Genomic DNA, 12,905 nt, shown 5'->3' on the forward strand with positions numbered 1-12,905 from the left:
TTCTGGCATGGAGGGAATTAACATAGTCACTGTCTTGAGGATGGGTGCGATGGGTCCACTTACCAGGGGTTCACCCTCTGAGCTGTCGTCTGAGGCATCCACCGGCCCTGCAGTGTAGGCTGGAGTTCCTTCCCCACATTGGGCAGAGGTTGGGGATTCCACAGCCTCTATCACTCTCATGGATTCTTTTGGCTTAGCTCGGGACTTCCCAGATTTGCTGGCAGGTGATTTGTCTGGGTTGTTCCGGGGGGCTTTCGAGCGGCATTCTACGGCCTGATGCCCCTCTCTCCCACATTTGAAACAGCCCATTGGCTTCTTGGCCATAGCCGGTGGCTTTGCTGGCTCACACATCGGCTCAGGCGGTGAGCGGCTCCACTGTTTTCCTCAGCGGTGCGTCTTAAGTAGGTTGATCTCTGCTTCTTCTGCCAGGACGTACTATTCGAGTTGGTGTGGGTCCCCCTGGGGCAGACAAGCGTAATATAGGTTGTAATTTAGGCTGTCTTTGAAATGGCTAAGGAGGATGTCTTCCGGCCAGTTCAGCTTGCTGGCAATGGCCTGGAATTCTTGCGTATATTCGGCTACCAGGCGTCTGCCTTGCCTCATCATTTTGATTCTTTCGCAGGCTTTGTGATCAGCCAGGGAGTCCTCAAATCGCCTCCTCAGAAAGGACATGAAATGGTTGAAGCCGTTGAGCTCTGGGGCATCAGAGTCATGCAAATTCACCACCCAATCTGCCACCTTTCCGTCCAGAGCAGATTGCACGATCCGGATACGGGCTTTGTCGCTAGGGATGTGCCGGCTGTATTCTTCCATGTAGTTGAGGACTTGGGTTAGGAAAAATCCCAATCGTGTTGGCTCCCCCTTGAATGAATTGGTGCCTTCATCGCTGGTGGTATTGTCTTCCAACTGGATCACCATCTGCGTGTTGGCAGGGAGTGGGGACTGCTGAAGTGGTCGCTACTGGATCAGTGGATGTCCCCGGGATGCAGGTTCCAATTCCCCCTCAGTGTCTCTCCAACTGCAGCTCCGGGTGCTGGTGTGTCTGTGTGGCTCAGAATTCTCCTCCCCTAGGGATCCGAGGGTTCTTTTCATCAGGTCGATAGCTTTCTCTAGGATCCAGTTTGAGTGCTGTGCTCAACTTCCTTCCTCTTTGCTTATGTGCAGGGATTTCTCCATCTCCTGCTTCCATTCTGGTTGGTTGGGCCCCCGTCTCTGGGTCACCTTTCTTGATTTCTTTTCCCACTCACTTTTCTTTCCAATGCCCATTGACCACCGAAGTTTGTGGTTACGCGTCTCCACCACCTCTTCTCCTGAGGAGTATGACACTTCAGCTCCCGACAGCTGGCAGGTTTTCAGTCGGGGAAAAGGCTCCCTCTCCATGAGGGTTTCTCCCTTCCCTGCCTCGTCGTCTGACATTGTATTTTTTGCAAAGTCCCCCGGCAAGGTTCTCCCTTCCAGGTTGACTATTATTGCAGATCCTGTCTAATGTAAGGACCCACTTCAATCTACATCTTAAGAAAACAGAACTCTTGGAAATGGTCTCTCCCAACAGGAATTTTTATTAAGAGAAATTGATAGTAGGCATGCTAGATAGGCTCTGAGGGATCCCCCCACCATTCAATGTTTTAAAGTGTTCCCAAGCAGCCCCACACCCCACAGTTCTTCCAGGCGATTCAAACCGGCAGATTTCTAGGTGTTAACTCCAGGAAAAATAACATCAGTCCGGCTCCGTCGGCACGATCATTCAATCCTCTCTTTACCCAGATCCCAGGTGTTGCATCTCCCCACCCTTTTCCCCCTCTATGCCTGTAAAGAGGAGAGTTTCAGAGGGGCAAAGGATGAAAGGCAGATAGCCACATTGTTATGGTTAGCAGACCCGAAGTGAATCAACAAAAGGTTATTTTGTAGTGAATAGAGGAAGTGAAAGTAATAAAAACCCCATGCATACCCTCCTACCCCTTAGTAGTATGACGGAATCCAGGAGATAGTAAGAATTGGTTTTAAATCAGAGAAGATAGAAATTAAATATAACTGGATTCTGAGAAAACCTATATGTTTGCATATACTTCTTTGAAAGCTCTTATTTTCTACTTAATCCAATCTTAACTTCATGAACTTAATGGTCTAAAAATTATTGCAAATCTACATAAGCTCCTTTAACTTAAAGGCTAGGAAGGTATAATTACAGTACTTACATAATTGTTATCTCACAAACCCAGCCCACATTGACTATATGGTGATAATATAAGAGTTTGAGTAATGTTCCAAAGCAATTCCATATGCAGTGTTATAAAAATACGAGTATAATTAACCATGGCATGACAATCTCATGTTAAAGAGGGATCACAGCTGGATCATAATTTAAACTGGTACAAGATAAATTCTCCATATTTGCAAGATTTATGTTGGTGGATTTGTCTTTTCATGGTGGTGGTTGTGAAATTTATCATACTAAAAATCTGGTTGCTACTTGCTTCATTCACCCTGAGTGATGGTGAAGCAAATACATCTTTAATCTCACAGAGAGGGCCATCTGCGTAGGATGGCTTATGATCTTGGTGTGAGTTGTATATCTGCATCAAGTTACTCTAGCTTGACTTTAGGCATATGTGTGTTTGTGTATGCTTAGGCAACATCTGGGGGTAACTGGGCAAGAGTATATATTTACACTGAATTTCATATTTCCAAAGTGTTGACACGTAACCCCCCATGAATTTGGAAAACTGCAATCTGTTGTGGAAATAATTTAAAACTCCACAGAGAAATTAAGACATAAGAACACTCCATAAGCTGAGAGCACAATCTGCTCTATCCAGAAAACTCTTAACTAAGTTCTAAGTCAGACACAACATCCATTATCAATGTAGTTTGCTTTGTCCAGATTAAACTTCAGTTTATATGTTTGAGTCAACCATTTCTGATTTCATCAGACTCATTTTAAAAGCAGAAAATGAGGACAATGTTATCTACTTATTGATGACTCATTCCAAATTTTCATTTTAATGCCAGTCTGCATTAAAAGGAATGGCAGTGGGGACAAAACAGCTCTATTGCACAGCATGGTATAAGGCTTAACAGATGCTGGAAACATTCATTGGATTCCTTTTCTGTCAAAGGCCAATTAATCCGGAAAGATCTTAAGGACAGTGGTCATGGCTCAAAAGACCTTCTTGCCTATTCTCAACATAGAATAGGGGTCAGCAACCTTAAACACACAGAGAGCCACTTGGACTCATTTCCCACAGAAAATAAATCACTGGGAGCCAGAAAACCCATTGACATCTAAAATGAAGATAACACTGCAAATATTCATTTTTACCTTTATGCTATGTATAAAAAAATCTATAGTGTCTTGCATTTATGAAATCAATGAACTGCTACAAAAAACAACAACAAATTTTTATGCAGGAGAAAGAGGGGAAAAAAACCCTTTCTCCTTCATCTCAACAGGTGAAAACAATTTTGGTAGCTTATCTACAATGTTTAAATACAGCATAATTATCCACATATCTCATCTCTTAAATTAAAAAAACATCAAAATATTTCATTAAACATTCTTTACTAAAAGTCCAGTAAGGACAACCACATATATTCATATTTATTTATTTATTTTCTCTCTCTCCCCCTCTCTCTCTCTCTCTCTTTCACCCTGTCTCCCTCCCTCTCTCTCCCTTCCTTTCTCTCCCTCCCTCTTTTTCCCTCTCCCTCCGTCTCTGTCTCCCTCCCTCTTTCTCCATCTCTCCTTCCCTTCTCTCTCTCTCTCCATCCCTCTCTCTCTTTCTGCCCTTGGTCTGCCAGTCCTCTTCCCCCACTCAGTGTGTTTGTGTGTGTGTGTGAGAGAGAGACAGAGAGAGAGAGAAACAGAGACAGAGAGGCACTTGCGCTTCTCTCTCTCTCTCTCTCTCTCTCTCTCTCCTTTAATGATGCAGACCTTCTGGACCTCTAACTTCTTGCAGGTTCCAACCAAATGCTTTGTATCTTGCTGAGGTCCCCGGGCTGTAGCCAAAATAACTGCGATTGGAATATGAAGATAAAGCAGCATTACACTGGCATTGAAGACAAGCAGAGGTAGCGGATGGAGCAGGCAGAGCTCACTCCTAGCCTGCCGCTTGCCCTTCCCGGGATGGCCTCTCGCGCTCTCTTGCTCGCCTCCTGCAGATGAGGCAGTGGCATCCCAACTGCAGGAGCTGGAGGAGCTGGGCAGAGGTGCTGCCAAAGAAGTGGAACCCGGGCAAAGGGGAGTGAGGGAAAGGCAAGCAGGCCAGGGAGGGAGCAGGTGCCGCAGGCATCGCGCCGCTAGCAGAAGGCGGTTCTGCTGCAAGCAGCAGAAAAGCAATGGGGGTGGCAGTCAGACACGCTTGCCAGGCTGCCAGCTCTGAGTGCTTAGCTAGCAGGTAGTCTGTTAGTCCAAAGGAGTCTCTCTCTCTCTCTCCTTCCCTCCCTCACTGCATCTCCGCCACCAATGTAAGCCCTGAATGCGGGGAAAACCCAGCACTGGGAACTAGTTGTTTACCTCTTCCGGGCAATGGGAGAAGAGCAGGCCGATTGCCTTCCCAGCAGCCAGGACTCCAGCACGCCTTCCTGGCCAGCGGGGCCAACGGTAGTGCCAGCTGGGGATCACAGGGGCTGCGCTCCCTCAGGGCTGCAGCTTGCGGGAGGGCTGGCCCACTCAGTGGAGGCTCTGGCGGGCCGCTCCCAGGGGGTATCCCGGGGCTGCCCTGCACAGCTTCCTGGCCACGTGCGGCTCAGACGGGGCCAGCCCAGGAAAGGGACTTCCTGGCTGTGCTTCTCTCAGGGGGCGGGGCGCCCGGGCCCATTAGGAGCCCAGAGAGAGAGAAAGAGAGAGAAGCGAAGTGCAGGTGCCTCTCTCTGTCTCTTTCTCTCTGCAAATGGCAGAGGAGGACTGGAGCCGCAGTAGAAGGCTGAAAGAACTGCATGTGGCTCCCCAGCTGTGGGTTGCCGACCTATGGCATAGATCATCCTTTAAGGCAGGGCTTTTCAACTTGTGGTACCCGTACCACAAGTGGTACTTTGCCATCTGGCAGATGGTACAGTACATGTAGTGGTAGTGGGCCTCTACCACTAGAGGAATGAGTTGAAGTGACAGTAGTGCAGTGGGGTTGCTCCAGACTTCCATCCCCCCCCCGAGAATTGGCTCTGTAACCGTAGTGAGAGGACGGTGGTAGGCCTGCCCGGGGGGCTTATCCAGCTGAGTGGCAGCGGCTGGACGGAGGCCTGGGACTCCCTCTCCGAATAGATCCTCCTCATGGACTATCATCTATGGACTGCCTACGATTCGGACTGCTATTTATGCCTTCCTTTAAATATTCGTCCACGGACTTATGCGCCCTCAGGGGTGCTCCCCCCTCCTGGGTGCGACCCGCCTTGCCAGCCGATTATAACCTCGAGGAAGGGCCCATTTATTGGGACCCTGAGAGTTGGCTGGGCACGGGTAGGGGCCTTCGTCGTAGACCTAATAAGAGGCCCCTGATTATTTTTCTTTCAAAATTTTTTAGGGGGTTAGGGAAGCGGGAGGGTTCTTTTGGTTGTTTGGATAAGGGGGGCTATCCAACTACCGCTGTTCTGGCTAGGGCCGATGGAGATCGCTGGGGGGAGGAGCGGGGGTCGGTCACCTCCGGGGCTCCAGGGCTGGTCGTGGGGCTACCTATTCCCACGACATCAGGGAATGGCAGCAGATGGAGGAGCAGAGGGCCGTATCGATCTCAGGGAAGGCCTCTCCGCTACTTACAAGCGGTGAGGCACTCCGACCCTCTGGCTCTACCCCAAGGTCCCGGGAGTGAGGGTGTGCAGCCCCCTGAGCTCCGGCTGGTGTATTTGAACGCCAGGTCCGTCGCTAATAAGGCTCCTCTCGTTCGTGATCTGGTCGAGGGTGAGCAGGCGGACCTGGCGTGCATCACGGAGACTTGGTTGGGCCCAGAGGGCGGGATTCCTCTGGTTGATCTTTGCCCACCAGGTTTCCGGGTGCTGCACCGGCCTCGGGCTCAGGGTAGGGGTGGGGGTGTGGCTGTTGTTGTGAGGGAGACCTTGTGTCCGCGGGAGGCCACTGTTCCTCAGATAGTCGGGTGTGAGTCTCTCTTTTTGAGATGCGGCCCTGGTGCGCAGTTGGGCTTGCTGCTGGTGTACCTTTCGCCTAGTCATGCAGCAGCAGCCCTGCCTGAGCTGCTCGATGTCCTCTCTGCGCTGGTGGTTGAGTTCCCGAAACTTATAGTTTTGGGGGATTTCAACCTACCATCGCTGGGAGGATCATCTGAGTTGGCCCGGGAGTTCATGGCTTCCATGACGGCCATGGACCTGACGCAGGTAATTTCGGGACCGACTCATGAGGGAGGCCACACCCTTGACCTAGTTTTTTTATCTGGACAGTGGTTAGATGATCTTGGTGGGGGCTCTCCAATTATTATGCCCCTGTCATGGACCGATCATCATCTCCTGCGACTGGTCTTCCGTTTTGCCACCCCCCGCCGTGGGTGTTTGGAACCAATTAAATGGTACCGCCCCAGACGCTTAATGGATCCCCAGAGGTTCCAGACAGCTCTGGGGTCCCCACCTGCCTCCCTTGCTCACAGCTCGGCAGATGCCTTAGTGGAAGCCTGGGAAAGGACGGCCACTGAGGCTCTTGATCGAGTTGTACCCCTGCGGCCCCTGACCCGGTGCAGATCCCGTCGAGCTCCATGGTTCTCTGCGGAGCTTCGGGAGATGAAGCGTCGGAGACGGGGCCTAGAGAGCGGTTGGAGGTCCAGCCGATCCGAATCCGACCGATTGCGACTAAGAGCCTACATTAGGTCTTATCTCGCTGCGATAAGGGAGGCGAGGTCTAACCACTTCGCCACCCTTATCGCGTCCGCAGATAATCGTCCGGCCGCCCTGTTTAGGGTGACTCGCTCCCTCCTAAATCAGGAGGTGAGGGAGGATCCCTTGCAGGGCCGTGCCGAGGAGTTTAACCAACATCTGTCGGACAAAATCGCTCGGATTCGGACCGGTCTGGACTCTGACTGGGCAGAGTCTGACGATCAGGACACGGGTGGTCTTGTCGATATCATCTGGGAGGAGTTTGATTCTGTGACTCCGGAGGAAGTGGACAGGATCATGGGGAGGCTGAGCACCACCACATGTTTATTGGACCCGTGCCCTTCCTGGCTGGTTTATGCAGCCCGGGAGAGGACACGCAGCTGGTTCCAGGCAGTTATATCGGCTTCTTTGAGTGAGGGTATCTTCCCCGCCGTCTTGAAGGAGGCGGTGGTGAGGCCTCTCCTCAAGAAGCCTGCCCTGGACCCTGCTGTATTGAATAACTTTCGTCCTGTCTCCAACCTTCGCTTTCTTGCGAAGGTTGTTGAGAGTGTGGTGGCGCATCAGCTCCCTCTGGTCCTGGATGAAGCGGATTATCTAGACCCGTACCAATCGGGTTTCAGGCCCGGGCACAGCACGGAGACGGCATTGGTCGCGCTGGTGAATGATCTCTGGAGGGCTCGGGACAGGGGGCATTCCTCTGTCCTAGTCCTATTAGACCTCTCGGCGGCTTTCGATACCATCGACCATGGTATCTTGCTGCGGCGTCTCAGGGGATTGGGAGTGGGAGGCACAGTTTTACGGTGGTTCTCCTCCTATCTCTTGGGACGTTCGCAGTCGGTGTTGGCAGGGGGGCAGAGGTCGACCGCGAGGTCTCTCATTTGTGGAGTTCCTCAGGGGTCGGTCCTCTCGCCTCTCCTGTTCAACATCTATATGAAGCCGCTGGGTGAGATCATTCGTGGCTTTGGAGTTGGGTATCATCAGTACGCTGATGATACCCAACTTTTCTTTTCGACCCCAAACCACCCCAGTGATGCCCTCGACGTGATGTCCCGTTGCCTGGAGGCGGTTCGGGTCTGGATGGGGAGGAACAGACTCCAGCTCAACCCCGACAAGACTGAGTGGCTTTGCATATCTTCATCCCGGGTTTATTCGGACATTCCACCTCTAACTATGGGGGGTGAATTATTACCCCCCGTAGATAGGGCTCGCAACTTGGGGGTCCTCCTAGATTCACGGCTCACCTTGGAAGATCATATAGGAGCCGTGACTAGGGGGGCCTTTGCACAGGTTCGCCTGGTGCGTCAGTTGCGGCCCTATCTTAGCCGGGATGATCTGTGCACGGTCACTCATGCGCTCGTGTCCTCTCGTCTGGACTACTGCAACGCTCTCTACATGGGGCTGCCCTTGAGGACCACTCGGAAGCTCCAACTGGTACAGAATGCAGCCGCGAGAGTGGTGTTGGGAGTCTCCCGATACTCCCACGTTACACCTCTGCTCCGTGAGCTGCATTGGTTGCCAGTTGTCTTCCGGGTGAGATTCAAGGTACTGGTAACGGTATTCAAAGCACTCCATGGCATGGGGCCGGAGTACCTCAGGGAACATCTGCTGCCGGCATCAAGCTCCCTGCGCCCTGTGCGTTCCCACAGAGAGGGCCTCCTCAGGGTGCCACCGATCAGAGAATGTCGATTGGTGGCCCCCAGGGGGAGATCCTTCTCTGTGGGCGCTCCGGAGCTGTGGAATCAGCTACCGGTAGAGCTCCGGATGGCGCCCGATCTTCGCTCCTTTCGCCGCGATCTCAAGACATTTTTGTTTGTACAAGCCGGCCTAGCCTGAGGGGGAGTGTTGGGGTTGTTTTATTTTTTGTTTTTTAATTTTTCTGGGGGTTTTTAGCGTTGTATCATATTGTTTTTAACTAGGGCAATTGTTTAATCTGTTTTTAATGTTTGTATTGGTTATTTTATTCTGCCCTGTGAACCGCCCTGAGTCCTCAGGGAGAAGGGCGGTATATAAATGTTATTAAATTAAATTAAATTAAATTAAATAAGCCCGAGGGAGAGACAGCTGGAGCTGCAGGGCTGTCGGGGCACTACAGAGGTGCCAGGATTGGTACTGGGCTCCAGCTGATTGATGCTTCCGAGAGAGGAGAGGATATAAAAGGAGGTGGTTTTAGTGGGAAAGGGCCAGCGAGGGGCTGCCTACCCCACACCCTGGGCACACAAAAAGGAGGTAGCGAGCACCTAGCATTGCTGCTGACCATCCCTGCTGACCATTGATAAAGGAAAAACATAGGAGAAGGACTTCCCTTTCCCCTGGGACGCCAGCACTCGTGCACTCGCCACCTTCTCCCTGCACCCCAGGGGTGGAGCACAGATGGGAGGCGGACTCACTGGCTCCAGGGCTCCCCGTGGATCTAAGGCTGAGCACGTTCTAGCTTTGATGCCCTCCACTGGTAGATCAGCGCCACGCCTGCTCTCTGACTTTGCCTTGAAGTCACCAGGCTTCTTTCATCGGGACCACCCCTGCCTGCATGGGACAGCTATGGCCAGCGACAGCATGGCCACCGGCAGCACTGGCAATTTATCCCCCTCCCGTTATCCCTTCCTTTAGTGTGGAGGAAGGAAAGAGAACCAGGGGAGGGAGGAAGGAAGGAAGGAGTGAGCTGGGAAAGAGACTGCCTTCTGAGTGCTTCACAGGTTTGTATTTTTAAGCTGCCAGAGGCTCCAGGCAGGAGGATTCCCATTTTGAGCCCTTCTCCCCTCCCACCAGACATTGCCTCTGCTTGAAGGGCCTCTGTGTGGCTCTCAGCTCACCTCTCCCAGACCCCACACAAGTGTTTGTTTGTGTATGTATGTGCACGTGCGTGCATGGGGGGGGTGTCTCACCTCTTGCAGCCCACACTGTGACATTGAGGAGGAAAAGAACGGAGAGGTAAGAGAGGTAAGAGAAGCTGCGATGGGAGCTTCTTGTAGCTTTCCATGGGGCTGGGGGCAGGAGCTGAGGGGCGCAAGGCCCAATGCAATTGGTGGCATATTGAGAAAAAGAAACAAGGACTCCAAAAAACCAGCTTTCATTACTTTGCAGCCTGCCATCGCAGAAGGTTTCTGTTGAGGGTGTGGGGCTGCAAGGGGTGAGATACACACATACACACCCCACGCATGCTCTCTCTCACACATGAACATATGTGCAGATCTGGGAGAGGTGAGCTGAGCCGAGCCACACAGAGGCAATGACAGGAGGGAGAGGAAGCCTTTGCCCACCATTGCCTGCCTGTTGCCACCTCTGCCTGGAGCTCTAGAAGGTTTTTTTTTTAAAAGGAGCGAAGGGAGGGAGGGAGGGAGGGAAGGAAGGAAGGAAGGAAGGAAGGAAGGAAGGAAGGAAGGAAGGAAAGAGTCAGAGAAGGAGGGAGGGAGAGAACTTGGTTGGAAAGGCAACTTGGTTGGAACAGCTACAGCTGATCGACGTTTCTCCAGGGCTATGGGGGCTGAGCAAAGCCCAGGATCAGTGTGCACTTCTGCAGGGTTGCAGGGACAAGATAGGAGCCCCAGGATTGGTGCTTCTGGTGCACACGGAAGAGAAAAGAAGGGAGGGGGGAGGAAAGGCTATTATTATTATTATTATTATTATTATTATTATTATTATTATTATTATTATTATTATTATTATTATTATTTATTCAATTTATATACTGCCCTTCTCCCGTAGGACTCAGGGTGGTTCACAAGGTTTTTTTAAAAAACAATACAACAATACAACTATAAAAGGAGGTTTTGGCAGGGGAGGAAGAAAAAAAAGAACGGGGGAAAGAGAAGGGGACTGCAAAGGAGACAGATAAGTGCAGCCTTCAGAGGAATCAGCTGGAGGTGCACGGAAGAGAAAAGGGGGGGGGAAGAGGAAAGGCTATAAAAGAAGGGAAGAGAGAATATTAAAGGGGGTGAGGGAAGAGATGATATTAAAGGGGGTGAGGGAAGAGAGGATATTAAAGGGGGCTAGAGAAGATATTATATTAAAGGGGGGTGAGGACTACCTGTACTTTATCACTTTTTTCCGTTTTTTTGTTTGGTCAACTTTTTGACACCTTGCTAGGCAGCTGGTGGTACTTGAAAATTGCCATATTCTAAAACTGGTACAATCGGTGAAAAGGTTGAAAAGCCCTGCTTTAAGGCACCAAAGCCATTTTGGTATCAAACCCAGACTGAAATTACTGATGCATATATGATTAAGAAGCATCATATATTTATTTCCTTTAAGGATTCGAGAAATAACTATTTTCAAACCTTGTATTTCCCAAAGGCTATACATTCCATTATTCTTAACCAAGAGAGCAACCATGGGCTGTCATCTAGAGCAGGGGTCTCCAACCCCCAGTCTGTGGACCAGTACTGGGCCACAGCATGCCAACAACTGGTCCTCACAAACAAGCAAAGCCCCATCCGTGGGATATTGGCAACACACAAAACCATGCACCCTCTGGTCCGCGGAAAAACCTCTCACCACAGAACCGGTTCCTGGTGCCCAAAAGGTTGGGGATCTGTGATCTAGAGAGCATCATTTGGAATGGAAATCTGCAGGAAAAACTAGCAATATCCAGATCTCACAGGCTTTATGGCCAGGAGGTCAATAGGACCCAGACTGTGTGCTTTGCTTTGTGTTGTTGTTATTATGATTGGAGTTGGTTATTTCTGTTTATGTGTGTGTGTATGCAGTTAGCTGCCCAGAACAATTTGATTAAGTCATATAGCTGTATGTATTTGTTAAATCCATCCATCCATCCATCCATCCATCCATCCATCCATCCATCCATCGTGCAGCAAAAGTGGGAGGGAGGATGAGAAGCTTGCCTTCAGTCCGTCATTAAAGGGTTTTTGAACCTTAATTATAATTATTAACTTGAAATTCAGCTCAACCTCTTGCTTTACTTTTAATCAACCTGTCAGCTTTATGATGACTCTATGTAGGCAACAACAGAGTTGAAAAAGGTAAAGGAATGAAAGAGAACATGCAAACATAGGTTAAAAGAAATCAGGATACAATCTATGTTTTCCTGAAGAATAGCATGCAGTTCTTCAGCATAGCTCCTTTCTCAGGGTAATTGCCATGAAAAAAAAGTGAACATTGGCTGAACTTATTAATTCAACTTAAAAATCTGTATTTGAATATAGGTCACTGCGATGTAGCTTTAATATTAGTGTGGTTAAAGGTATATATTCTCCATATTGCAATTTGGATTCAGTCTTCACTTTTAGTTCAAAGTATGAGCAAGAGGAAGAACAATTATTTTAAATTACCAAATTACCAGACAGGGAGAAGAGAAAAAAAATCTGGAGAGCAAATTACCATTCTATATGGATAATTCTGAAGCAAGTAAAATCTTCCTTTGGAAAGGGCTGAAATCAGGAGATGGGGATGGGTATGGGGGTGGGAGGGAGGAAAGTGAAGAGCTTTTGTGAGACAATCTCACTCTCTCTGTCTAGGCAAAGAGGTCTATATTCTTAAAAAGCATGAATAGGGAAACAAACCTAATACTGTTGTATGCCACATGAGTAATCATCCCTGTAAAACTCAGTACTTGTTTTAGTTTTGAAATTCAGTTAAGTTCATTGCTGTGTGTTTTAATCAACTTGATGATTTTATTTTGACAGGGTAGCATTATATTCCTTAGCCTTATAACCTTAAGTAAAATTGCAAGAGGAAAAGTTGTAATCAACACAAGAGAATGAAATGATGGTGATGTAAGAAGTGGAGATTATTGTTATTTAAAAACAAGAAAATGTGCTATATGGCCAAAGGCAATTCATTTCAGGCTTCTTTCTTTTTTTGGAATAAAGACTATTTAAGAATTGGGTCTCTTTGTCATTGAAGAGAATCACATTAAAATAGGAACATTGTAGAATAAATTATAGATGAGTCATGAAATATTTCTAAATTCTGACCAGGCCTATGGAAAGTGATGTGCACATTAGATTGAAATGCAAATTAGATTAAGCTTTGTAGCAGAATGCAAATCATGATATATTTTCTAAATGTTGTAACTGATATGATGGACAGACTTTTAAGATTACTGCTCTGTTTATTTTTATATATTTAAGCTCTTATGA

General features: G+C 49.0%; 1 protein-coding gene across 4 annotated transcripts in view; it reads right to left on the bottom strand.

Moving 5' to 3' along the window:
- LOC310638234 (uncharacterized protein C1orf21) overlaps positions 1 to 12,905 on the bottom strand; it is a 279,715-nt gene that overhangs the window by 67,246 nt on the left and 199,564 nt on the right. The window contains exon 6 of one of the 4 annotated variants that reach the window (XM_083359101.1): positions 10,255 to 10,366. The exons of the other annotated variants lie outside the window; for them this stretch is intronic. Within the exon in view, the coding sequence (XP_083215227.1) occupies positions 10,283 to 10,366 (84 nt within the window). The 3' untranslated portion in view covers positions 10,255 to 10,282. Of the gene's footprint in view, positions 1 to 10,254; positions 10,367 to 12,905 lie in introns of those variants that run through there. 4 annotated transcript variants of the gene reach the window in all.

This window comes from Vipera ursinii, assembly GCF_947247035.1.
Source record: "Vipera ursinii genome assembly, chromosome: 3".
In the NCBI taxonomy this organism is placed as follows: Eukaryota; Metazoa; Chordata; class Lepidosauria; order Squamata; family Viperidae; genus Vipera; species Vipera ursinii.